Genomic DNA, 26,827 nt, shown 5'->3' on the forward strand with positions numbered 1-26,827 from the left:
CAGATGAGTTGATCCAGAGGTAGGAAGCAGGAATGAAGGCTTAAGACGGAAGACAATATGGATGTGACATGCAGCTGCCTTTTATAGTGGATTGCCATGTAGCTTGTTCCAAAACAACACAAGTCCTCAGCATGGCATCGAAAAACCTCAGAGAGAGTCCCCTATCCATAGGACATGTTCTTCTTACATGTCCTGGTGACTCCTAAGGTGTAGCCCTGGCTTTTCTCCTTGGGCTCATTGTACCTTCGAGTTTCCTTAATTTGTCATTAAGCAGGCTTGGTTCTGCTGCCATCCTGTCTGCGGTGTTGCCCGGGAACACAGCCCAAGTTGAAATACAGATATATTAAACATCCATAATTTCCAATACAAATATGACACACACACAAACAGTATTATCATACTTAGCAAATTATAACCTTTCTAACGATACCTGACATGGCATACGCCATATGAATTGTTGTAATTTTGCAATATTGATGTTAAATAATACTATAAATGGTCCCCCTAATCCAGACTGCATCGCAATGCAGTGTATCATGAGCTCCCCATTGGAACTGAAATCCGAAGCGCATGACCTACTGTGTGCCATGCAAACAAACAATGCCAGATTATTGTTTGCGTTCACAGAGCATCTGCACAGGGTTCATTGCTGCCTTTGGACAAGTGAAACAAGCACTGAGTGGTGGGATTGCATCTTTATGCAGGCCTGGGATGACGAGCAGTGGCTGCAGAACTTCCGAATGCATAAAGCCACCTTTGTGGAACTCTGTGAGGAGCTTGTCCGTGCCCTGCAGCGCAAGGACATCAGAATTAAATTAGTCATTTCGGTGGAGAAGTGAGTGGTGATTGCCATGTGGAAGCTGGCAAGTCCAGATTACTACCAGTTGGTCGCTAATCAGTTTGGAATCAGGAAGTCCATCATTGGAGCTGTGTTCTTGCACTTGTGCAAGGCCATTAATTGCATTCTGCTACGAAGGACTGAGTGTCTTGGAAATGTGTGTGAAATAGTGGATGGCTTCGCAGCAATGGGGTTCCCAATATAGATGGCACGCATATCCCAATTTTGACCCTGGACCATCTTGCGACCGAGTACATTAATAGAAACAAATACTTCTCTATGCTACTGCAGGCACTTGTGGATCACAGTGGGCGTTTCACTGACATGAATGTGGGGTGGTCAGGGAAGATGCATGATGCACGCATCTTCAGGAACACTGGCCTGTACAAAAAGCCGCAAGCAGGGACTTTCTTTCCAGACCAAAAGATTCCAATGGGGGGGGGGGGGGTGTGTGTTAAAATGCCCATAGTGATCCTGGGAGACCCAGCCTACTTTTACTGCCATGGCTTATGAAGCCTTATAGGCTGAGCAGGTGCCAAATGACCATTGAATGTGATACACCACACCTGCAATTAATAGAACAAGATACTGTGATGACATGGGCCTTTTTAGTACAAGTTGCACTTTTCCATAATGGTCCAGTATCACCTTATCAGAGGTTGGTTGTGTATGGAGTTGCTGACAGTTTTATTGGAATCCCAGTCTTCCATATTAAGGCACGATGATGAATATCGAAAAGGTACAAAAAAGGACAACAAAAATGATTAGGGGTATGGAAAAGCTTCCATATGAGGAGAGATTAATAAGACTGGGACTTTGCAGCTTGGAAAGAGATGATTAAGGGGGATGTGATAGAGGTCTATAAAATCGTGACTGGTATGGAGAAAGTAAGTAAGGAAGTATTATTTATGCCTTTTCAAAACACAAGAACTACAGGTCACCAAAGGAAATTAATAAGCATCATGTTTAAAACAAACAAAAGGAAGTATTTTTTCCACACAATGCACTGTGACAACCTGTGTAACTCTTTGCCAAAGGATGTTGTGAAAGCCAAGGCTTTAACAGGGTTCAAAAAAGAACTAAAGTTCATGGAGGATAGTCCATCAATGACTATTACCCAGGATAGGCTGGGATTGATTTTTGCCAAAAGCTGGGAATGGGTGGCATTAGCCATTGTTGGAAGACAGGATACTGGGCTAGATGGATCATTGGTCTGACCCAGTATGGCTGCTGTTTTTCCTACAAGACTAGTTCTCATTCAGTGCGTAGAAGGGATGAGACTGAATCAGGGTTATGTATAGGAGACGGTTGCCTATAGATCTCCTGCGTCATTTATTGCAATAGTTGAAAGATGTGTTCTGAAGGAGGCATAAGACTGCAGGAAGAGAACCCAGTGAGCACACGTTTTGCCATTGAAGTTCACAGATGATGGTGACCATTCCTCTGAGGTCAGCACTCAGGAATCCCAAGCTCAATTCTGGGTTTCAAGGGGTTCTAGACCCTTCTGCCATTCACCCATTGTACCCTTACCCTGTTTCCTTCTTTGTGCTGCCTGGGCACTTCAGTTGGGGGCATTGGAAGCATAGGATACCCTCCTTGATCCCACCTGATTGCCTGATGCCATGGCATCCTCAAACAGTTGCAGGTAGAGTCCTCTTCAGAACCTGCAGCCATATAATACAGCATGCTCAATTGTAGTATGGGGATGGTGCCTCTCTGGTCTGGTTAGCAACTAGGAGCTGTGTGTGCTCAGTTATATGGACTCTTCTGAGAATTTACATGCTAGACTCCTAACAATCCTCTACTGAGCCTGTGCTAACTGAGATTTTCAGGTGCTTATAACTTGGCCAAATTGGTGCAGATACACATGGGGATGGCAAAAGGCACATCTCTAACACCATGGTGAGCCCTCTCCCTGGACCTAGGTTTCCAACAAGATGGATTCTTTAACATGGACCCAATGACATCTTTCTCCTTAATTTCTAACAATGAAGAGTGTTAGGCAACCTTGACTATAGTTGTTGCTGCCAGCACCATCTAGAATAACTGAGATCTAGTAAGATCACAATATCTTTGTGTTTACTATTCGAACAAATTTTAAAAAACGCACTTGCTATATCTATTATAGGTGGGTCTGATATCACCAACTATTATTAAGGTTGCCTGATGCTTTCCTTTAATATAATCCTGTTTTCAGTTGCATATAACTTCTCCGTAACTGTTTGGGCTGAAATTTTCCATGCTGGGTGTCTGCTTCATCCTGAAGTATTTTAGAAAACTTCAGCCAAAATGGTTCAGCTGTTTCTGGGAACAATGCTAGGGAAAAATATTTTGCTCATGTTAAGTTCTGATGACCTTTTTTCAGACGCTCTGGTGCCTTCTTAGCAGGGACTAGAAATGTCACCGGGGGTGGGGTGGGGGTAATGGTCTGTTGTGTCAGGCGTGTGCCTTTTGTCACCCCGGTGAAAACCCGCCCGAATTTGGCCAGGTTATAAGCTTTTGAAAAATTGCAGTTTGCTTATGTTCAGTATAAACTTGAGATTTTTAGCAGCTAAATTCCACAAAGATTGTCTGCCCTGGGAAAGTTCCAGCCTGGGGCTTAGCAGGACTTTCCCTGTAATTGGAACTCTGGGTGGTTGTGTGGCAGGGCTGGGGCTAGGTCAGGTCACTGGAACTGAGAGCAGGGAGATTCTGAAAATATTGACTTAACTGCTTAGTTAGTGTGCTCTGAAGGAGGCAAGAGTCCTGTGGAAAAAATGGTATGTGATCATGTATTTAATGATTGCATAATAGTGCGAACACATGAGGGCTGAATTAAGATCTCACAGGCAACCTTAATTCTGGCATTTCTGAAATTTTGAGTGCTTGACTTTGCAACCTTCATTTTCCTTCAGCATAGTTTTTGTGGTAATATTTGTGTAACTTGGTATGTTTGATCCTCTTTTGCTTGTTCACAGATCTTCTCAACTCTATTGAAATGGGAGCGTGTATATATTTTTTACTCTTTCTAGGCTGATGAAACTCAGACATATTTTAAGATACTGCTTTTCAGAGATCTAGTGGGTGCTTCTTATATTCTACCTTATCTAAGGCAGAGGAAACTGAATGCTGGTCACAGGATTGCTTCCCATGGTGCTTGATACACAACACAGCGGGGAGAGCGCAAAGTGAATGGACAGGATTAGCTAGGATCCCTTTCCGTCAATCCTAAGGGTCAGAAGAAGAGTGATGGATGAGAAACATCTCTTCTTTTCAGCAGCCAGAAAGGGATGGAAGAGTTGGGATAGTTGGGTGATTTTAAATAAATAGGTGTGCAATTATTTGCCGAACATGGTCATTCTCTTAATAGAATACTGCATAGAATGTACATTCAGGGGGAAACTTTTCAAAGGCCAAAGGGGAGTTGGCCATCCAACTTGAAAATCTTTCCATTATACTACCAAAATTAGCAATTTTAAAGGGCAAGTTATCTTACTTGTGTGTATCACTATGGAACTCAAAGGTACCCACCAACTTTAAAAAAAATCAGTCCCATTTCATGTAATGTAGGTGTGGACAGGTGCAGAATAGTGGTGAAGTGTATTGACTATCTGATAGTGTATTGTGATGTAACTTGAAGTATGTACAGTTTGTGATGACATTGACTTGCAACAATGCAACTTTGTGATGCCATATCAAAGCACTAACTCTAATTTTGTGGTGCATAGCCTCCATTTATTCTGTTTTTTCAAGATTCAGTACTATTGCTCCAGAGTAATAGTGGTTGGAGTAATTTGGAGAACTTGGAGCAGCTTATTGAATGGAGTAGGTGCAGCTGTCTAAATAGGACAGGGTTAGGGAAAGTTGGGGCCCAGGAGGAAGAAGCAGAAGATTTTTCAGAACCCCAATTTGACCAGTCTTAGGGGTCATATATGAGGAGAACTTGTATTTTTAATCCAAGTCCCATGAGACCCTATGCGTATCAGTTGCACTCTGTTTTGCTTTGAAATATAACCCTTTTCATTGGCAGGTGCTGTTGGTGAGCAGTAGTCGCCACCCAGATAGATGGATTGTCCCGGGAGGTGGCATGGAGCCCGAGGAGGAGCCCAACGTGGCTGCTATGCGGGAAGTCTGTGAAGAGGTATGTACCCAATAAGAACAGAACACCTGAAATCATTGTATTGATTGGTAGGTGGCTCTGTTGACTTATTCTTTTCCATTTTTGTTTTTTCTTCTCTTCTCCTGCTGCCCAAATAATCTGCATGTTGTGAGAAATATTTTTAGCGTGTTCATTTGTTTTTCAGTATCCTTGCAATTTATTACAGGTATTAAATAGTGCTTGCATTGTCAGTCAGTGTTGGTTACTGTACTTACTGTCTCTATCTTCATATCCTTAAGGGTGAAAATAGTTTAAAGTCAAGTGCAAAGCTCACATATAATAGAGGACTGACTACAGTTCTAGAAGCATATAACTTCTATGTTGAACACTACAGAATATCTGTGGGAAGCAAAACAGAATATTCCTATCCTCTCGAGCAAAATTAAGATTGAATGGGGATCTTGGTATCTATTTAAGAAAATGTCAACTATATGTCTAATGCTAATCTTTTTTCTTCCTTTTAACTGAAAATACAGAATTCTCTTAAATAATGTGGTCATGGTATGTCTCATAAGTCTCAAAATAGCTATACAGTGATTTCAATTTGGCTGTGTCCCATCTCATTTCTTGCTGTGAAGAGACAATCTTCTCCATACAGCCTTCACTTTAAGTGGTCTTTTGTGTTTTTGTTTGTTTTGTATCTAGTAGATTGATACAGTTCCTGGCTGCTGTTACTAGAATTTAAAATATCTTTTCAAATGGTTGGTGGTACTTCTCCTGTATGCACACCAAATATAATGCAGGTATCCTGTTTTTTAAAGTAAGAAAACGAAGCTTGTGTTAATGCTAATAACACGGAAAGCTAAATTACCAACAGCCTTGTGCAAAATCCACACAAACAGTTAAAAAATTTAGATTATTAGTCAACACAGAAGTGACGACAAAGCCACTTTATTTCTTGAACATGAGATCTATCTACCCTTTTGAAACAGTGCATTAGAAAATGGAGGGGTAAAAAATTATTAAAAAACCGACAAAACTGGTGTAGATCAAGATTATGTACAGTGAGGCACTATTTTGCAGTACTTCATTTTGGATAGTATTTTTCATACTGTCCTTTGCTTCCAAATTCTAAAATGAACTTTAAGAGTTAACTAGTTAGAATTTTAAAAGATATAAGACTGTACATGAGGGAATAAAAACAAGTAGAAGTTTTGAAAATATATGAAGGCTGTTAAAAATGGCAGTAGCTGGAGAAGAAAAGGTGCTTGTATAAGTTGTAAGATTGTTAGAAGGGCAACAGAGACAGTGCTAGGAAAGAGTGTAGGTATTGGAGGGGTGAGGTGCATGAGCATGGCTGCAGCAAGTCCACATGTTAAAATGAGGGCAATTTTGAACTGGATATTAAAATCAATAGGGATCCAGTGGAGTTGTTTGGGGTCAAGGATGAAATAATTCTGAGAGGGCGGGCAGAAGCATTTTGGACATGTTTATAGATGTTAGAGGTAGGACCTGGAAGACTTGCAATAATCGAGGTGAGAGGAAATGAAGGTGTGATGTGAAGACAGTTTGCAGAAGCAATAGGTATGAAGATATGACAGTTGTGGGAGGAGAAAGAAGGTGTAGAGTCCTGCATGATGCCAAAGTTACAGACAATGGAAGAAAATAGGAAATGAGGTGAAAAGAAAGGTAGTATTGTTTTTTGAGATGCTCTCATGTTCAAGAGAAGCACTGCCTTTTGTCTGAGACTTTTAATTGAAAGAAGTTAAAATGAAGCTAGAATATTTTAAGCATTGTTTTAGTTTGAATTTTACATTGTATAGTCTATAAAATGTAGTTTCTTAAAAAACAGCTTCAGAAAAGACATGCATTCTTATGGAATTGGTATAGAGTTGGAATAAAAGATGATAATGGTACCTTGCGAATGATTGAGGTGCATTTATTGGGGGACAGATTAATATAGTGTTTTGGCCCAATAAACTGTTTTTTAAATCCTGTGTAGATGTCCAGAGACTGGGCTTGAAAATAATTAGAGGCATGGAAAGACTTCCGATCATGTAACACTCTCTTCATATGGGACTGTTCTAGGAGAGGTGACAGAGGTATACGGAATTATGAGTTATATAGGGAAAGTAAACAGAGCACTCCTGTTGACTCTCAGTTACAAGAATGAGGTACATTCAATTAAACTAAAAGGCAACACATTGAAAACTGATAAAAGAATATTATTTTACATAACACGCATGATATCCAACAGAGAGTTCCGCAGATTAACTGAAGCCAAGAGCTGTTCAGGAAAGGATTAGATGTTCATATAGATAACAGGTAGGTCCACAGTTACGTAAAATAACATTTAAAAATGTTTTTGTAAGGGTTATAAACCATCATGTTACATGGTATAAGTCAACAGCTAACTGATGAGAGTTTGGAGGGAGCTTCCCCCATAGGCAGGTTTTCATAATTAACTATGAAATTTCTTTCATTGTCCTCTGACGTATCTAGAAATGGCTGCTGTCAGACAAGATGCTGGACTAAGTGGTCCCCTTGTCTGGTCTAATACAGCAATTCCTGTGCTGTGCGTGTCTTTTCAGATGTCTTCAAAATCTAGATATCAAAATCATTATGTAAACCACCTGCTGAATATTCTAAGCCTCTTAATGTTAAAATGTCTTTCCTATTTAACTTTTACTCCCTAATACAGATTTTTATGAAACTGCTAATTTTTTTTATTACAATTGCTGACCTAACCTTAACTAACAGCACAGTTGGCACCCTATTCTATTGCTGTAAAAGAAGCTGGTTCATGCACTTCTTAAGTACTTTAAAATCAATTAAAATATTGCAAGTATTTGAGGAACGCTTGAGGGTTTTTTCATAACTTTCTACTTCCACTTCCCCTCATCATATTATGCTTTGTGCTGAAAGTCAGACCAGGTTAGAGCTGAGATCATCATCCTCCCCCAGTTGTATATTGAGGATTATTGTGGGGCAGGGTTTTGAACTTTGTACTTTGTTCATCTCCATTGTATAATTAAGTTCACAGCATTGGGTTTCAAATACAGGTGGAGTTAATTGTGCTTATGAAAATCCTTGGCTGCACCCAGTTGTCTCCCATAGCAATTCATTTGATTGTATACCATGGAAAGAATAAATGGGTATGTTTTAAAAAGAACCTATCTCCCCTAAGCCCACTAGTTACTTTGAGGTCTGTTTTTGTTGGGGTAGATTTTTTGTTTTGTATCATCCATTTGCTCATAACTTTGAAATTGGGGAGAAACTAGTCCGTTTTCTTGTTCCCACGCTGAACTTGAGTTACTAATAATCAGGAATATAGCAAGATATGATACTGGCAAAAGACAAATGATATTGAATTAACCCAGGCTAGTAAAAAATGTTATACTTGGAGACACAGCCCTGCTTTACAAACAAATCACTATTAATAATAATTGAGCTAGTTGCTATTGAAGTCAAAGGTTCATTGAGCAGATTCAGGGCTTCACCTTTCAAATCCTAAAATAAATCTGCATTGACCCTCCCTTTGTCTGGCAGCTGAGAACCTTGGAGAAGCTGCTCTTTCCATGACAGCTTAGTGGTTGACAGGAATCCTTGGCATGGACTCCATTTGCAGTGAAGAAACTGGTTTGGGCTGGCTGAGATAATCCCCTCTTGCTCAGCTGGTGTTCGCTTGCTCACGTGGATTGCTGCCGAATGAGAATGTAATTCAAACTGTTGCAGCCTAGCAGGGTTGAGTTGCTTTGCGTGAAGTACCTGCCTGCTTGAATGCTGCTCAACAGACAATAAACATCAGAAGTGCAAAAAATAGCATGGTTACAGGAACGGCTGAACACTGCAGCATTCAATTGTATCTGGAATGACTTCAGATTCTGTCATGATAAAGACTCCTCTCAAAGTGAACTTCAAAAGAGCGATCTGTTGTGTCTAGTTAGCTGGTGACACCTCTGATCTCTATAGCATCTGACTAAAATGTTTTAATCCAGTGAATTGCTACTTAGCTGTATTTGTTTGTTTAGTCCGCGAATCAGATTCCAGTATACCAGTTATAATTGTTTAATGTATTTACAGAAGATATTAAATCTCTCTTATGATCACAAAACTACTTTATACAGGCTAAAACTCTTACCTGGGGGCCTGTCATATGAAGGGCATAATCTGTTACTGGATTTGGGAAGCTGGGATGCCCAGTTTGGAATGCTACTTTGGCAGAGGCAGAGGTCCAAGGTGGTGGTTTATCTGCGTATCCGTTGTCTGCAAATCAGGACTGCTGTGTAAGTCTTAAAAGAATTCACCCCATTGCTTGAATTCAGAAGTTTTTGAAGGGCAATAATTGGATTGTTGTGATGTGGGGGCACTGGTAGGAGCTTCTTTCTGATGAGAATTAATCCCCAGACATTCTTGGGACAGAAATGTCAGTCCCCTACATATAAGGAAGTGGTAGATTGGTTGAGCTGGTAGACCCAACTTGGTCCTTGGCAGCCTGCCTCATGGGCTGCTGGGGAGTCAGGATTCTCTGGGCCACCAGTCCAGACACTTTGGCAGCCCTGCCTAACAGGTTCCCCAGGATTTCAGGCCCTCAGCTGGCTGGCTCCCCAGCTTGTTCCCTGGGCTGCCCACCTGGCTGTGAGTCTTCCAAGGTGGCTAGCTATCCAGCATCCTGGGCGGTGCAGGGGAACTGTCTGGAAATGTTTGGAAAACTCCATTTCAGGTCTCCTGAGATGGAAATTCATTCCACAGGAAAATCCACATTTCTGACTTATTGTTCAGATCCAGAACGAAAACATTCTCAGAAATGTGAAATTTTCTGCAGGATAGAAACTGTTATCCTCACCATCTGAATTCATCAGTTTGAGGCTGTTTTATCTGGCATCATATCTTGCAAATATTTGATGTGAATATTAACATTGGTTTTACATGTAAGAATAGAGCATATGAAAAACTAGAAAGTAATCTTCTGTCTGCACAGATGCATTTGAATTTCATGTGTGTCTAGTTCCATTAGTACAATTAACCTTGATTTAGAATGATCTTATGACAGTCAGTATTGTGGTATTTATTTAAATGCGTTATTTGCCAGATATACAAAAATACAAGTACTCAGACTTTCTTCTGTTTTAAGTATTGGGTGTGACTACAAAGATTTCCCAGGCTGTGGAACTGAAATTGTAAGCAGCCATATGTTTATAAGAACAGATTAGACCCTGCAGGTGACAAACATCAGTGGTAACTTAAAATGTACTTTTCATCTGCTGTAACCTTCATTGCTAGCAAAACTAATTGCTTATGAAGAGTAAGGTAGGAAGGTTAGAAATAGTAATGGAGAACACTACATTTTAAACTACCCTAACTAATCCTGTGTACTTTAAATTGATATGTTTATGGTTAAAAAAATTATGGGTGAAATTTGCCATAGATGTAAGTAGATTCAACTCCACTGAAGTCCAGTAGAGAGAAGCCTGTGACAGTGATGCATGTGGTACTCCATATGCAGTGTTTGTTACTCGTTTTTCACGCTTTACAAAAACTTTACCTCAATCAATGTTAGTTCTAAAATACATTGAAATGGGGCATGGGAGCCATCTAATATTTAGGCTTGGCAGAATTTGATTTTTATTTTATCTATTTTTATAAAAATAAATTTTCACAGTTGGGCAGGATGTTATGGGGGTCAAATGGTTCAAACAACAATTCAAACAACAATTATTGAACGATAGACATTGAGATTCGAAAAGTTAAAGCGTTATGATGATGATTTGTGTTTTTATGGTTATATACTGAAATATAAAAATTAAATGCCCTTAAATCAAACTCTTAAGTTCTCAAGCAGCATTTTTCTTACCTTGCCTATCAGTAAATTTCAATTATTATCAATAGAAATATTTTGTCAATTTTCATGTGTGTGGTTAAATTGCCATTTACTGACATATACTGATAAAAATGTAATTCTTCCAAGCCTACTAATACTATAGAAAGAAAGCATAGTGTCCATCGTCTGGGGCATTCTACAGGATAGATTTAAATAGCTCCCCCCACCGCAAGAGGCAAGCTGAGGCATGGCAAAAGGTTGGAGATCCATAATCCATACCTCCATTATGGAGAAACCATAATCGTACACATTTCGCTGGTGCATGTATTATTATGCTGCCCTTAATAGCTCATGTCATGTGCAGGTGGCAACAGGCCTCTTTGCCTGCTGCTGTTTGTTGCCCACAGGTGTTTGGATAGTAGAAAAGGAGCAGGAGAGAAGAACCTTCTGCTGCCTTTAGGGCAAGTATGCTACTGAGCATCATGCTGTTACTACTTCTGCCAATGTTAGAAAGAACTGGCTCTTGGAAATAGTATCTGCCCAGGACTACTGTATCTCAAAGGCTTTTCCTCTTCTCCAACCACCATGATTCTTCTCAATTGCCTTGCCTGGCTGATTCCTGCTGTTCAGTTATAACTGTGAATATGCCTCATTTTCTGCTCTTCCTTCACCAAAATCTGGAGTTAAAGTTATCCTCCACGCATCTGCTTCTCTGTGAATTGTAGTTAACACTCTCCTCAGATAAGCAAGAAAACTAACTTTTTATCTCTGTGAATGAGAGAGCAAGCAAGGGGCGTAGGTGAAACTGGATTTTTATCTAATATTGTCCTAGCAGCTGGGACATATTGCTCTGTTTGGTCTGTCCTGCTTTTGCTTTTTCTCCCTCTGTCAACAGATAACTCCCAGCTTCTGCCCCAATCCCAGAATAGTTGTTGTGGGAATGAAAACTACCTTTTTGTTTTTGATGTAATTTTCAAATAAACTTCAACTGTGAAGTCTGTCTGTCTGTGGTATGCTAACAGTGATGTCAGTTTAAAAAATCCTTGCTTTGTTATACCTGAGACTACTAAAATAACAATTATAATTCCTGTTTTCACTATAGTTAGTTTTATGTATTTCATGAATCTTGGTCACTGAGTGTCATACTAATAATAGTGATATTGGACTGGTCTGTTTCACTTCCTAGTTTTCTTACCTTTTAAAAAATAATTACTGGAAGGAAAATCACACTTAGCTGTAAAGTGACTTTTTTAATCCTTTTGTCCTTACTTGAGTTACTTCATTGTCCATATTAATTTGTACCAAGAGCACTCTTAAACTGGACAAGTACTAACACTTGTCACATTTATTAATATCTTCATAAAATTATAAGTGACTAAGGACTTGGATCTTTTTAGCCATAATGGCAACAAGTAGGCACACTAGTTCTGAGCAGCAGTAGCTGTCTTTACAGACAAAAAATCTTTCTGTAGCTATGTGGTGGAGATGCTATGTAGCTACAATCTTTTACGCAGTTAACTCCAGAAATTCTAGTGCTCACTATGTGGAAGACAGTAAGTTCCTTTTAAAAACACTAAATATTTGCTCATGCTAAAAGCAAACATTTGTCTTGTTGTACTCTTGATTACTGGATTTTTGCCCTATTTCAACCTCCCTATCCTTCCTCCCCCCTCAAAAAAAGTTAATTTCATATTAGGAAGCGATGTGAAATTTACAGTTGCAAGCACTCAATGAAGACTGTTAGAAAATAGATCTCAAATGCTAAACTTACTACAGTGAGTCAAAAAAGTTGCTTGTTTTTTCTGCTCACTTAAAAAACCCAGACAATAACTTTACACTCATAAAGTATCTTTGTCTGCCAAACTCAGTGTTTTTAGTAAACATGCAGTCTTGCATTATACCTGTAAAGTAGTTAAGTATTCTTCTTCTTTCACACATGAAAAAATGCAGTCCAGAGAGGCTGTGCCTCGTCTGCACTCATACAGTGAGTCTATGGCAGTATTGGAATTCAAGAGTCCCAGCTCTTAGCCTTTTATCTGCTGGGCAGTACTCCTCTTCTTAAATACAGTATTTTGTAAACATAGAGTAATTCTAGGTTTTTAATACAAACAAAACAGGCTTAGTGTTTAATGTTTTAACATTGGTCCAAATATATACAATAACTATACCTTTCAGCATTGACGTGGGAAAACTAATCTTTTCTAAAGTGCTATTGCAAAGGCCATGTATGAATAGATAAGATGTTTCACAGTGTTTAATCATTTGCTGGAATTGGTAATACTGTGCACAAACACTTATGCCTTGTGTAGTCATTTATACCTGAGTAAAGTGAGTGCAAAAATCACTTATCTGAAATCTCCACTCACATTGGTGGTAACATTTTACATATATCTCGCACAAGTGTCAGACTACAGTACAGGATGGATTGGCCAGTTTTAATAATGGTTTAAATTATCAATTTTAATTTTGTTTTGCATTTGTACTTTTTAGTTATTTTCATAAAGAGAAGTTGATTCTCATTGGTTAATATCATTTGGTACTACTTTTTGCTAACCAAGAGGATATATCTATATACTTATTTGAGCATTTATATAGCATAACATACATTTATTTAGATTATTTTTATATTTTTGATAGAAAATGGTGAACGGCGCGTTTATTTATTAGAGAAAGTTTGATTTTTTATTCAGTTTGTATCAAGCTGCATTTAGATGGAAATTGGAATTCAATTTAAAATACGCAAAACAGTTTAAAATTATAAGTTATATAAAACTACTTTAAATGGTACAGAGAAAAAGTGAGTTTATCAAAATGTGTTTTGCATTTAGAACTGAACTGATCTATTAAAGGACGTATCTGTATGTAGGGAATTTAAAGAAATATTGTTTCTGGTCATCACATCTACCAGTTCTAAAATTCTGAAGGCCCTCATTCTCTCAATCAGTTGTATTCAGTCAATTTCTCAACTTTGAGCTAGTCATTGAACTGAACTAGTTGAATAAACTGAAATGAAGAAAATATTTTCTCAGCACCTGCAGAAAAGGCTACTGCTGTCAAAAGTTGGCTTACCACCAACAAACTGGTTCCAAGTGCTTAACCATCGACCAGTTCATTGGTTTGATTTCTTTTTCAAAGTGTCGGCAGCAAACACATGCTGCTTGAATATTTTTTCATTTAATTTAAATTATTTTAATACATTATTATAGAAAGGCTAGGCTTTATAATAGGTTGACATAATTTAAAACTTAATTTTAAAGATGTATTTAAAATTTACTTAATTTAAATAAAAAATCCAATTTAAATACATGTCCAATTTTTTTATTTAAAAATGTGATTGTCCACCCTACTATGGTAGTTCTAAGACAGCAGAGAATTAAGTCCAGAGACTTGCATCCCCAACAATGTGGATAAACGAAACAGTAAACCAAACATTTTGCCCAGCAAACCCATAAAGACAAGTTTGGCTGTTGTCTAAAGCAACAAACCAATTCATCATGAATATGTGTGACGGAAGCTGTATTGTAGATAGGATTCAAGTGATTTTACCTGAGGTTTCTCATCCTAAGGTTTGCTATTGTAGACTCTGCCTTTGAACCCAAGCAGAGCAAAGTAAAATAACTGAAATTCCAACCCACATTTTCTTCAGCTCAGATGCAAGGAAATGAAAGCTGTCGCTAGAACAGGTGGTATTGCTGCTGACACAAACTTATTTTCAGCTTTGAAACCCAAGCCTGCTGATCTTGGAGATCTTCAACCTTTTTCCTTTTATTAAAAAAAAGCTACTAAAAGGTTGATCACATAGACAATTCTCTCTGCATCTGTAGTGAGTTATTGACATTTGGCTAAAAAGAGTGATCTTAGAACAATATTAGTGGTTTGTGGCTTCAGCCCACTAGAAATGCTCCCAACATAGTGTAATAAGGAGGCAAATGTAGAAGGAAAGCTTTAGTTCAGAGGAGCAAACACAAATAAACTTAGCTTAGAGATCAAGGTGGTTGAATGCCGTTCTTAGTGGCATGCAGCATATTTATGCTGTGTAACTGATACACACTGGTTTTCTGCACTTGTGAAGTGAGCTGTTTTGGTGTTCTCTGGAGTTAACCCATCACCAGTGGATAAAATGCAAATTCACTGAGAGAGCAGGTGTAACTTTCCCCAAATCCACTGTTCACAGCTCATCTTGTTAAGTCAAAAGGTGACTTTTAAACTAATTAAGAAGCATTCTGTACTTCCTGTTGAGGGGCAGGAATAAGCATCTATTAACTGCAAGATTTGTCTCATCCAAAATAAAGGAAGTAATGGAAAAGACTGCAAAATATGATATATGATATGATATAACTGATTATAGAAATAGCAGAGAGGAGTAGGTGGAGTAGTAAATGTTTTGGAAATGCGATTGTATGGAAATGCTAGAGCACTGGTCTGTTCTGGAACTAGACTGACTGCAACAGGAAAGAAACTTCCATGATGATGTGGCTTTGTTTTTGACCTCAAGAACAAGATGCATCAGGGAACTGAAAGAAATGTTTGTTTTTTCATTTTTGTGCTCTTTTAAAAACATATGTATTTTACTGCTTACAAACAAGTTTACCTGTCTGAGACTATTTCAGAAGTATCCAGAGTTTGTGACCTCAGTGGCTGCGTGTCCAAGAGTAAGACCTGCAGCTAATTTTTCTGAACATTGCATAATTATCTAACACACTACTGTAATTGTACTTGTGTCTTGAGGTGAATAGGGGTGTTCGTGTTCACTAACAATAATAACCTGTGAGAGCGGCTGTGGGTGCACTTTAAGACTGCAAGCTGCCTAAATGTTAGGCAGTTCTAATTATTTGAATTGTGCTGTAGTGTTCCAGTTCTATATTCAAGTCTATGAACTTGGACTACAAATTGGTGTAACTTTGAGACAACATATGAACTTACGGTAAAGGCAGGATGCTTCTTGCTCCTATTGACCACCTACTACTATGCATGCAGTCAGTTTGGATGTGTCAGTCCGAAGACTGAGAAGAATTATTTTTCACGGAATACAAATGTCCTGTATTCAATTTATTAGCATTTCTTCCTTTACACTTGGGTTCTGGGGGAGAGCAAGGTGTAAATAAATTAGTGGTCCAGTCAGTAGTCTTCCTTTGTAGCTCCAAGGCCGCTTTAGTCATATTGATAGTTGTTGATAGACCATTCTACCAACAGGCAGTCATGCCATTGCTCATCTTCAGGAAACAAATTAACTGCTGCACACCAGTGGGTAATAATACAAAAATGAGTGGGGAAACTGAGTCAGACATCCTTTTATTAAAAATACATCATTTTCCCATGTACTTCGTGTCCAATATCTTTCTTTTAATTAAAACTCTTGAACCTGTATACATTTCTTAGCATGTTAAAAGTGGCATTGCCATTCTTGAGGCAGTAGAAATATTCTCCTCTAGTAAGAGAATTCAGATTAGTATTTTATCAAATATTTGCCTTTTCCTAGTTAGCATGCTGTTTGAATGTATAACATGACGCTGTTGGATTACTGCGAGATGTGGCACTGCTTCATTTTGTGGTATAAATGGGTATTTTATACACAGTGTACTGTGCATTTCTTAAGATGTTTCCGTGAGATGGGATCACTGCAAAAAACAAACAAACAAAAACCCCTCAAAACAACCCTTCCTTCCCCCAAAAAACTACCCACAATTACTAAACCACTATGCAAGTTTTATCTAGGCTCAAACTTTGATGAGCTTGTCATTCAATTCAATTCCCTATATAGGAGCTGTTGGATCATTGAGAGTATCTCGATAAGCGATGTCAAACTGATTTTCTCTCTAAAATGGATCTAAGGCTTTTGGGGCTTGTGCTACAATTACATCCTCTCTCTCATGATTGTGTTATTTTCATTTGAATTGTCTGCTTGCAACATTTGCTTCCTGTTTTTACAAGCATTGCAGTTAAACTGGAAATAAGCTGAGCTGTAGTTTAAAAACAATGAACCTTATTCTTTTGTTTGTATTTTCTGTAGGCTGGAGTGAAAGGGACATTAGGAAGATTAGTAGGAATTTTTGAGGTAAGTTTATTAAAATATCTGTTCAGGTTGTAAAGTCTTGCTGCAAAAATGTCATTTTAGTGAAACTTCTTTCCAAGCTTGAGACAGAATGCATGTTGGCCAAACTAGATGGCCAGGTTTGGAGAAAAAGCACCTTTTTTAAATAAAAGACCTGGTTTTTGTTTGTTTGTTTGTTTTGTTTTTGTTTTTGTAGGAGTGCTGAGTGCTCAGTTTCCACTTGAGTTGGAGTGAATGGTGATAGCAGCAATCAAAATCAGACCTCTTATTAAATAACACTATTCACCAGTGGCTAAGAGAAAGACTTCATTGAATAGTGTTGGGCTTATTGGTGTGGATTATGATCTTTTACTTCATCCTAATGCCACTTCTTGTATTCCTTTGATTTTTATACACACTAACCCTTTCTGAACAATTTTCTGGATCTTGAAATGGGAGACTGCTGATTGTAGTTCTGTAGACCAAATAAAGTCACTACAAGAAAGGCTTGCATTGTGCCAACTTCTCGAAGCTGCTTTAAAGTTTTTCCCTCCACCCTCACCAAAAAGAAGGGTTTAGAATTTTATTTAGGTGTTGTCTCCTTAACATCTGAGCCATCATCCTGTTCATTTTGCCTTTCAGAATCGTGACAGGAAACACAGAACATATGTTTATGTACTTATCGTCACAGAAGTGTTGGAAGACTGGGAGGACTCTGTCAATATTGGTAAGATCTTCTTGCCTATTAGCCTTACTGATGTATGTCCTTCCACCCCTCTCCCAGACAGAAACATGCCAACTGCCCACCCTTAATGTAAGTGATTGTTAGAATTGTTGAATTGTGTTAGCTTGTTCTTTTGAAAGCAAAAATGTGATCACGTTGATTCTTCCTTCCCTCCATGACCCTTTAAGAGGCAGCTCAGTGGGTTTAGTTAGGGACTTGTGTTTTGTCTAATTCTTGCACTTCTGTTTGACCACTCATTCCTGAAAGCTGTGCATTTAAATCCTTATCAGATTCCCAAATGAAAATTAGATTATCAATATAATTACCGCAGGATGTTTGTCAATACGCTTAAAAACCCACATGTAATTAGGCTCATCTTGTAGGCTCTCCTCAGGAGAGGTCCCAGTTCAAAGAGACGAATGCTGTACATACAGATTGAGATGCTCTGGGGATGAAGCACTTCCTTATGCTAAGCCAGGTTCCAGAGAGTACCATCACTTCCTCCTTTTCAGGAGCATTTCATTTAAAAAGAGAAAATTGTTAGATGATGAAACCCACTTCATTGTTGCACTTTAATCACATCTGGCACTGACAGTGCTAGTCGACAGCAAAAACTTCACGGAATGGATAAATGCCTGTCTTTAGTCGTCTTGCTGCTTTTACTAATGTATTCCTCTACCTACAGGAAGGAAAAGGGAATGGTTTAAGATAGAAGATGCTGTAAAAGTTCTGCAGTACCACAAACCAGTGCAGGCCTCATACTTTGAAACCTTGACACAAGGCTGTTTGGCAAACAACGGCACTCCTGTCCTGACCGCGACGTACTCTGACTCTAATGAGAGCTCTGTGTCTGACATCAGATGACTGAAGACATCCCAGTAAAAGAGAGATTTTGGAAAATAGACTGAAACGTCGATTTCCCCTCCTTCTCCCTCCCCTCCCCCCACTCTTCACATGCCTCCTCTCTTGAACAAAGCATGGGCAGCAGCCTGTGGCAAAGCAAGTGTTAAGAGTTGCAGTTTAGTGCAAGGTGGGTTTTTTGCTTTTTTTTTTTTTTTTAATATGTATTTTGTAAAATACATTTTGTGCATGAAGTGCTCCTTTCCTTTTACACCGCTACCATGGCCTGGAGAGCGACGCTGCTTGTTTCGCCTCTGCCTTGTGTTCTGAAGTGTTCCCATATGTGTCATCCTATCCATAGCCAGACATCTTTCTTTTTTAATTAAAGACTGCAAATGTGAGATCAGTTCTTAAAATCTTAGTCTGTACTGTAAGGTGCTGTTCAGACCTGTGGAGGTCACTTTCAGCGCGTATGTATAAACTATTTTTTTAGATGGAGGAACTAACTTTTTAATTTTGTGGGAATTTTTTAAAACCTGGGCTACTTCTAAAAAGAGGGTTTCATAATTAATCAATTTGCCTTGTTTTTTTAAATCTAAAACTTTTTGTGATCGTGCTAGTGGCTGGGCCAATTTAGCCCACCATAAGCCTCCCAAATTTAGTGCAGTGACATTTTAAAATGTGGGCAGAGTTTTATTACCTGCAGACATCCCTGGTGCTCAGTTCCTTCTCCTATAGCGTCAGCCAACATTTCTGCTTTTATATTAGAATGCAACACAAGGAATTGGTCTTCACCACCTAGCCAAAAGCAAACAACCTCAGAAACATGATAGAAACTGAATTTTGGCCTCACTGGTAGGAATCAGGGATTCAAAGTGGGGTTAAACTCTAACCAACTGGAGCTTCAAGCACCATTGCTGCCCTGCTGTTTTGGAATTCTTTCCCATCTTGCTGCATATTGCTGATGTCTCTTCTTGTCCACATGCCTTACACCGTGCTGAACTGGATATTGTAATTTGTGCTAAAGCATTGGATTGTATTTACTGAGTGTCATTGCACGAACCTGTGGGGGATGATCCTGTCGTATCCCTGAAAAGAAGTCTTGGGGGGAAAAAATTCAGGTGTTGAATCTCTCTTGTATGTGGCGCAGCAGCACTTATAATTGTACCACAGCGCATGCTCAGAATGTTTAAACTCTCGTCATCTTTGACAAAGGTACAGCTGGCTCCCAAGCAGAAATGCTAGTGTGGAGAAGTACACCATTTAATAGGATAGTTACCCTGATGCACTGGGACACCTCATGTTTTGTTGTTTTTTTGTTTTTTTTTAAATTGATGTAAGTTTCATGCTGTTTTGATTTGCCAACTGTGTTGTCTAGTTGGGAAATAAAATGGAAAGGGTTGGGGCTGGGAGCGGGGTGGCGTAGGGAAAAGTTTGGGAGGGGAATTAGTTAATCCCTGGCTTGGGACAGGAGCTAGTTGCTGCATCTGGTAACTTCTCCTTTGTCAGAGCATAGCCAAGATGTGAAATTAAAGCTGCAGTACTCTTCCTTTTTATTTAACAGAAATTATTCTAATAAATACTCATACTTTTCAAGAGCATTCTTCCCATTTAGCACTTCCAATATAAAATTCTATTAAAGTATCCATGGAGCTGGGGTAATGGGAATTGGTATTTTTGCTACTTTGGCAAATAGCAGTTCAATTTGAGATCCTATTCCGGTCCTTTACTTGTTCTCCCTACTTTCATCAGTATGGGATAGCAAGGCTAAAAGCAGTGCCAGTGATCGCCGACCTGAAAAGATACACAAGAAAAGGCTGAGAGGCATTATTCAAGAAGTAGTTTGAAACTGAGCATCTGGAATTCAGCCTAAATTACACCAGTTCTGTTCCCTTCAACTTAGAAACAAATGTACAGTCCTTTCTAAGTCTTTGTTGATTAGCCTGAACATAACTCTAAAAAGGGCTTGAATAGCATATCCAGAAATGGACAAGAAAGTAAAAGAATCTGCTCTTTCCAAGCCGTAAGCGGCACCTAACAACACAGCTGTCTACTGCCTTCAGTTGAGTTTTTGTCCATCTTGTATAGACTTATACATTACAAATGCTTTGCAAGAAAGAAGCTGGTACTCCTGAAAGGGTAACTGCAGTTTTAATATCAATAGCATGCACATTTTTGTTTCCTTAAATCTAAAAATGTTTTTATAGGGCTGTTAAACTGACACTTTCGGGTAGAATATTGTTAATGACTTGCTAGTGGCTTCTTTGTTTGGGTCAAAAAAATAAATTGTGCCAAGAAAGTATTTTAATGTGGGATGAATTGATGCTGTTAATGCAGTTACATTGAATGGCTGGTGTTATGCCTTATTAACTGGAAATAGAAGATTGAGCTCCTGGGTGGAAGTGGTCTTTATTCAACAGCTGTGTACTTAAAACAAGCCTTGTTCCTGACTTACTTACATTTTTCTCCCTTAACACTACCTTGAGTTCGCATCTTCCCAATTGTCTGAGGTTCTTTAACAATTCATATAGCTGTGTGGTATTTCAGCATAAGTAATCTTATCTAAAATGACACTACGTTGATTTGGGATTGACAGTGAGCTTCCTTTTATATGCAAAGACATGAAGATTTTAAGATGGGGCTCTGGCAGCTGTTGTCAGCCTGATGTCAATTAAATCACTTCAAAGCAAGAGTAATTGACCCAGTGCAGAAATGGCTTCCAAACTAGACTAGGACTTCCAGAATAGCTAAGACTGGTGCTCCTGAACATGTTAGCAAGGGTGGAAATGGTTACTCCCACAAAAAAAGTGTGTATTGACTGACCATAAATTTAGAGCTAGGATGTGTGTCAGACCCTTGCTTAGCCAGGGCAGGTGCTGGTTTAACTGTTTGGTGTAGATACGTCCTGCCACGTAGTTCCTTCTTGTTCAGCATTGGATAATAGCCACTATGATCTTGGGTGCCCTCACACCAGAATAGGGGAGGAGAAATGTCTAGATTTGGTTTCAAAAATCTTTTGAGGTTGTAGCAATCTGGGAAGTCTGCAAAGTTCCAGCCACAACTATGAAGGTTTTGGTATGTTCACTTTGGTGCTTTGTATCAGAATTTTCCACTTCTCATAGACACCAGGGGTTCATTATTGTGTGTAGGGCCCAGCTTGGGAGTTGCTAGTATTAGGTTTTCTTCAGCACCTCTGAACCCAGGGTTCTAATGAGAATCAAAGCCCTGGCATTCAGTGCCAACCTTGGTGTGGTAGCATAAATTCATTAACCTGATCATTTTTCCCCAATGTTTTTGCCAGCTGCACCTTTATTCCATGCTTATATAAGGAGGGGATACTCACCGGGGTACTGGGAGGCGAGACTACTTACAGGGGAGGAAGCAGGAGAAATTGCTGGATACTGAGATCCTGAAATAATGGTTTCCTTTTTGCACCCTATAGTAGGGCTCAAGGTCGGAGGTCAATGATGAGGGAGCATGGGCTTGGAGACATAGGCCTTGTCTACATTAGGGAAACTTGGCGAACATTTCCCAGTGTCACAAATGCTGATTCAGCTCCACCAGAGTTAGCAAATTTGGAAGCCCTAGTGTAGATGGGTTGCAGGCTGCTCACCTACGTTTTAACACTGTGGGCAAGATTGTGAAAAATCCCAGGAGGTGCCTATCTCTGTCTTTTGGTACCTAAATACCTTTTGAAAATCTGGCTCCATGTCACTTAACCTTGCTCAGAGTAGCTTTAGCTGACATGGTGCTTAAAATGCTAGTGGCAGCTAGAAGGTCAACAGTGTAGAAGAGGCGTCAGTAGCGAATAGCCCCTTTTGGAAGGAGGAAGTATGCTTCAAGCTCTTGGAATTATTTCTTAAACCCTGTGGTACAGTGGAACAGTGATTTCTATGGCATTACTTTTGTGCTTAGGTATCACCATTTAGAAAGTCTCTGAGTAAACTAAATATAGTAACTTGGAGTCTTTGGAAATAGTTATTGTAAATCTTTTTGGGTTTTAACTTTGGGTTAACCCATGCTAGGGCTTTTTAAAAAGAAAAAAGTCCATCTTAGCAGTAAACAAAACTGCATCATTCTGCATAAAGTGATTAGCTTGAATCTTTTCCTCATGATTTTTTTTTTTTTTTAAAAGTACAGGGCATTCTCGTTATTCTCCCCACATACTCTTATACTCTTAGCCATAATTTTAATTTCCCCCCATTGATCTAGTATTGCCACTTTAAGTATGGCTAGCAACCTCTCATCTTGTCTTCCCCCCATCTCCAACCCCAAAAATATATTGTACTTGGTCATGTTTACTTCTGAAATAAATTTGTCAGCCAGTGCCATTGTACTCTCTCATCTCAGTAGCACTCCTGGTTATTTCAAACCTGACACAGTGCAGATTTAGAATGTGATCCCTAGAGAAAACAGTTGCCTAAATGTTTTGGTGGGGTTTTTTTTAAATCAGGGTAAAAGAGTAAATGGTTCCCACATCTGCCAGTAAACCTGTTTTAAAAGCCTCCTGAAAATCAACCACTGAAGCACATGGGAAGTTAGAGCTCGTCTACTAGTCAAAACTCAAGGAAATTGTGTGTGGCAATAGCAATGAAGTTACTGTTAATGGTAAAATACTAAATGTTTTATGGGGGTAATTGATTTTAAAAAGAAACATGCAGCCATACTCTCACTACCCGCTTGGCTTTCGCCGTCTGTCAAGCATAACTGTCCTGAGGTTACACTGTTCTTCAGTCAGGGATAAAAACAAGTGGTGAGCTATAGACCAGCTTTCCACTGGAGGGGTAGTATTCTGTGCTCAGGCCTTTCTGTAAGAAAGTATCTTCTGTGTGAACAGTTGACTTCATGAGGGTTAGCCTCATTAGGCTCTCTTGTCTCCTGAAACCTGAACATAAAGGTTTTTGAGCCAAAATTTTAGTTCTGAGTATAGCCTTTTCAGCATGACCATCTATGCTCAGTGGGGATTCTGAAGTCCCTATGCCTGTTAGCGGTTTCATGTGGACTGTGGAACTTCATAGTTCAGCCGTGCCATCACTGAGCTATACAACAGACTGCACTGTTGGTGGCCTGAGGAGCAAGCATATCCGCACTTGGGTCTCCTGTGTGACAGTGTGGGGCGGGGGGAAGTATCTTTGAGGGACGGATATAGATATTCTAATGAATAATTAGACTTGGAATTCAGACATTAGTACAGTTTTTGCCTAGCAAGAATAATGCCAGAATACTGATGCTTTCTTTCCTTCAGGCAGTTTTTTCCTAGGTGCAAGCTTTAGTTTGATTTGGCTGTTGTGATTGTCTTCTTGAAACTAGCAGGTATTTGTGCATCAGGATAATAGACTAATAATTACTGAGCTGCTGGAAAATCAGTTACTCAAGACACTAATTCTTCTAAAGGTTAAAATGTGGAGGGGAAGGGAAATCTATCTACCAGATTAAAGGAAGTGTAACTGTACTCATTGAAGCTTCTGGTGCAGATTTAATGGTTTTCTCTCCTCTTTTGTCTGCTCCCTCCCACAAAAACATTTTTGGGAGGGATTTTAAATTTGTTAAAATGATCTGCATTTGGATTAGAAGTGCCCTATGTAAATTACTCTACATAAGCATATTAGTAAGCACCTATGGAAGACGTGTTATGATGAAACTGGAGATCTTAGGTATCTCAAGCCCCGGCAGGTAGTATGCTTTCCTTGGAGACACCAGGAGGAGGATTAAGGGATTTTTTGGTCTGATAATGTTCCTGCAAACTGGGAGCCGCAGTGCTGCCAGAAATAAAGTGAAGTATCTTCTGATCTCCCCATAAAGATGGATTTTTTTGGTTTTAGACTCATGGCTTGCTACCATCACTGGAAGAACAATTTTATTCCTGTTCTTGTTGCATTACATACCATCTAGCAACTGAAGCCCAAAATACTGCCTCCGAGATTATAATACCCTTACTGCTTTCTTCAGTCTCAGATGAACTTTTTAGGAAATGTGAGTTTGGTGTACGTATCTCTAAGTGTATTGTGTGGCAAAACATTGACTTGGTTAAATTCTACTTTGTAAAGTAAAAAACTGGAGCAAATAAGTTTAAGGAATAGATTCAAAATGCCTTACTTGAATTAAGTTATAAGACTGATTGGGGCTGATATTGTAACAATTCATGTGTGTGGAGGGGTTGGGATCCTGAAAGATGCTCGTGCCACATGCACTAGAGAGAGGTCTGAATGCTGAAGGCCTGATCTCTCCCTCTCCTCCCCCTTACGCAAAGCCCTTATTCATGAGTTGCAATGATGGGACTTATGCTCTCATAAGTAAGATTGAATTCTTAATTTAGCTGAAGTACTCAATCTCAGCATAACTTCACAACTGTAAAATCCCAAGGTGAAACTATAGAACAGGGTGGCCAAACTTACTGCCCCCTCCACCCCCCCGAAACACGCCTCCCCGCTGGGCAGAATCCTCTAGCCTCACCACCTTGCCGCAGGGCACAAACTGAGCTCCCCACCCTAGTCTGGTGGGGGGGGGGGGTGAGGGGCATAGGTGGTGCCATGAGCTGCACTTTAACTGTAAAGGAGCCACATGCGGCTCACGAGCCAGAGTTTGGCCACCCCTGCTATAGAAGATGTTTCTCTTGAAATTAGACATCATAGTTGGCATGAATCTGTGATCATCTCCTATAAAAGGAAGGTATATCTGGAGCTGCTTGAAGGTTTATACCACTAGACAGCATTGCAGTTGGGTTAATATTCGTGATGAACTGCATTAACCAATTAGTTTAAATCTAGTGAGAGGGGATAGAAATGTCTGATCGAATGAAGCGATATTGCTGATTTGACAGCCCCTTTTAACATTACTGTTTGGCGCAGATGAGAAAATAAAACCTCAGTCGTGATATTGAAATTTTTTTTTTTTTTTTTTTTTGGCATCTCTAAGGATAGTAGATGAAGATCTGAGAAATAAAACGTTTAGAGATTAGGCTACAAAATAGCATAAATTCTTCATAGAAAACATTGCTAATATGCCACTTCTGGCCTAGAGAGGTTGGTCCATGTATGCTCTTGTAATATGTGAAACTATTGGATATCTAGATCTGTGGTTTTATTTGGGGAAAGTCCTGACTGAGGTCCATGTAGTTCTTTGCAGCTGGACGGTCGTGCATTTTATAGCCAGATGGAAACTTGTGTTTGCTTTTCGCTTCTGTCAAAATGAGCGCTTTGGGATTTGCTTTCCTTTTTATGAGGAGGAATTGGTTTCTCTATCTTATGTGGGTTGTGACTGTAATTGTAACATGGGTGCAGTAAAAGCAGATACTGAGTTTGAGTGAGCCCTCTGTGACAGCTGTGCTAAAGGATGAAACTGCTACAGTGGGCCAGTGCTGGAGTAGCACAGTGCTGCTATGGTGGGTTTTGAAGGTCAAGATCTTTGGTTTCTAGGTCAGAGGAGGCTAGTGTGGGAATCTGCTCCAATTCGACCTGCTGAGAGAGCATTGCAACCAGCTCTCAGTGATGAGGACTGTTGCCATGAAGGGAGAGAGGGAGGAGATGGGAGATGTTAGGGGAAGAGAGGGAATTCAACTAAAATATTAGTGAGAGCTTGTCAGCTTCAGTTGTTGTATGGAGGAAGGTTACATTACCTTACCAGGGTTTCTCCTGATCCAGAAAACACTTGAGCAAACTGTAAACCAAACTTCACCTAAGAGAGAGCAAAAGCTGTTGGCATTCCCCTGTTAATCTTAGTGTCATCTTTTAAATCATGCAATGTGGGGGGTAGTGTTTAGTCATTAAAGCTTAGTTCTGGAGTCCCAAGTAAGCCTGATTTCTATTTCCAATTCCACCACTGACTCTCAGTGACTTTGGGCAAGTCACTGAACTTCTTTCTGTCGCAGTTTCCCCTTTTGCAAAATTTAAGAGTATTTGCTCACTTTTTGTGAAGTGCTTTGAACTTGATATAAAAGTGCAAAGTCAGTTATGTTTTGATACATGCTGGACAGAGATTAAACAGAAGCGCTTTTAGTTTCCTTAATTATTAAAGAACATGTTACCCCATCTTTTGCACTAACACAGTCGTCTCAGTTTCTTCTTTTAAAACAGCGGTTTTAAATGCATTGTTTTTATGTCTGTAAAGACCATCTCTTGCTCAGAAGGGTGATCTATATATAGTTTTGCAAGTGCTACATTTGTTTTTCACTTTTCCTTGAGTGGAAGTCATGGCTGATGATTAAAAGCAGTGCTGGGGCAGGTGGCTGAGGAGAGAGATGGTTGCTTGGAGTCTGTTGGTCCTTCTGGCCCCATCTACACCATGAAACTGACCCATTGTTGAAAACCGATAGCAGCTGGTAGTCCTGAACTAGTGCTGAAAAGCAGCATATGTAGGCTAAGGTACAGAGGCAGAGGGCAAAATTGTTTCCATTTCCATTACAGAAAGCGTGGTGGGCGCCTTTCCCCTCATCTCAGTTGAGCTTTCTGTAAGTGTGCTGCAAATCACAGTAGCAGGTAAATTTGTTCAGCACTGAT

The 26,827-nt window shown here is 39.4% G+C and overlaps 1 protein-coding gene across 1 annotated transcript in view; it reads left to right on the forward strand.

Moving 5' to 3' along the window:
• NUDT3 (nudix hydrolase 3) overlaps nucleotides 1–20,729 on the forward strand; it is a 35,840-nt gene extending 15,111 nt beyond the window's left edge. Inside the window, exons 2-5 of the mRNA XM_067531781.1 lie at nucleotides 4,848–4,958; nucleotides 16,748–16,792; nucleotides 17,411–17,495; nucleotides 18,178–20,729. Of these exons, the coding sequence (XP_067387882.1) occupies nucleotides 4,848–4,958; nucleotides 16,748–16,792; nucleotides 17,411–17,495; nucleotides 18,178–18,356 (420 nt within the window). The 3' untranslated portion in view covers nucleotides 18,357–20,729. The remainder of the gene's footprint in view (nucleotides 1–4,847; nucleotides 4,959–16,747; nucleotides 16,793–17,410; nucleotides 17,496–18,177) is intronic.
• The last annotated feature ends 6,098 nt before the right edge of the window (nucleotides 20,730–26,827 follow it).

This window comes from Emydura macquarii, unplaced genomic scaffold (genome assembly GCF_026122565.2).
Source record: "Emydura macquarii macquarii isolate MOO-44397 ecotype Brisbane River unplaced genomic scaffold, CSIRO-AGI_Emac_v2 contig_3220, whole genome shotgun sequence".
Classification (NCBI taxonomy): domain Eukaryota; kingdom Metazoa; phylum Chordata; order Testudines; family Chelidae; genus Emydura; species Emydura macquarii.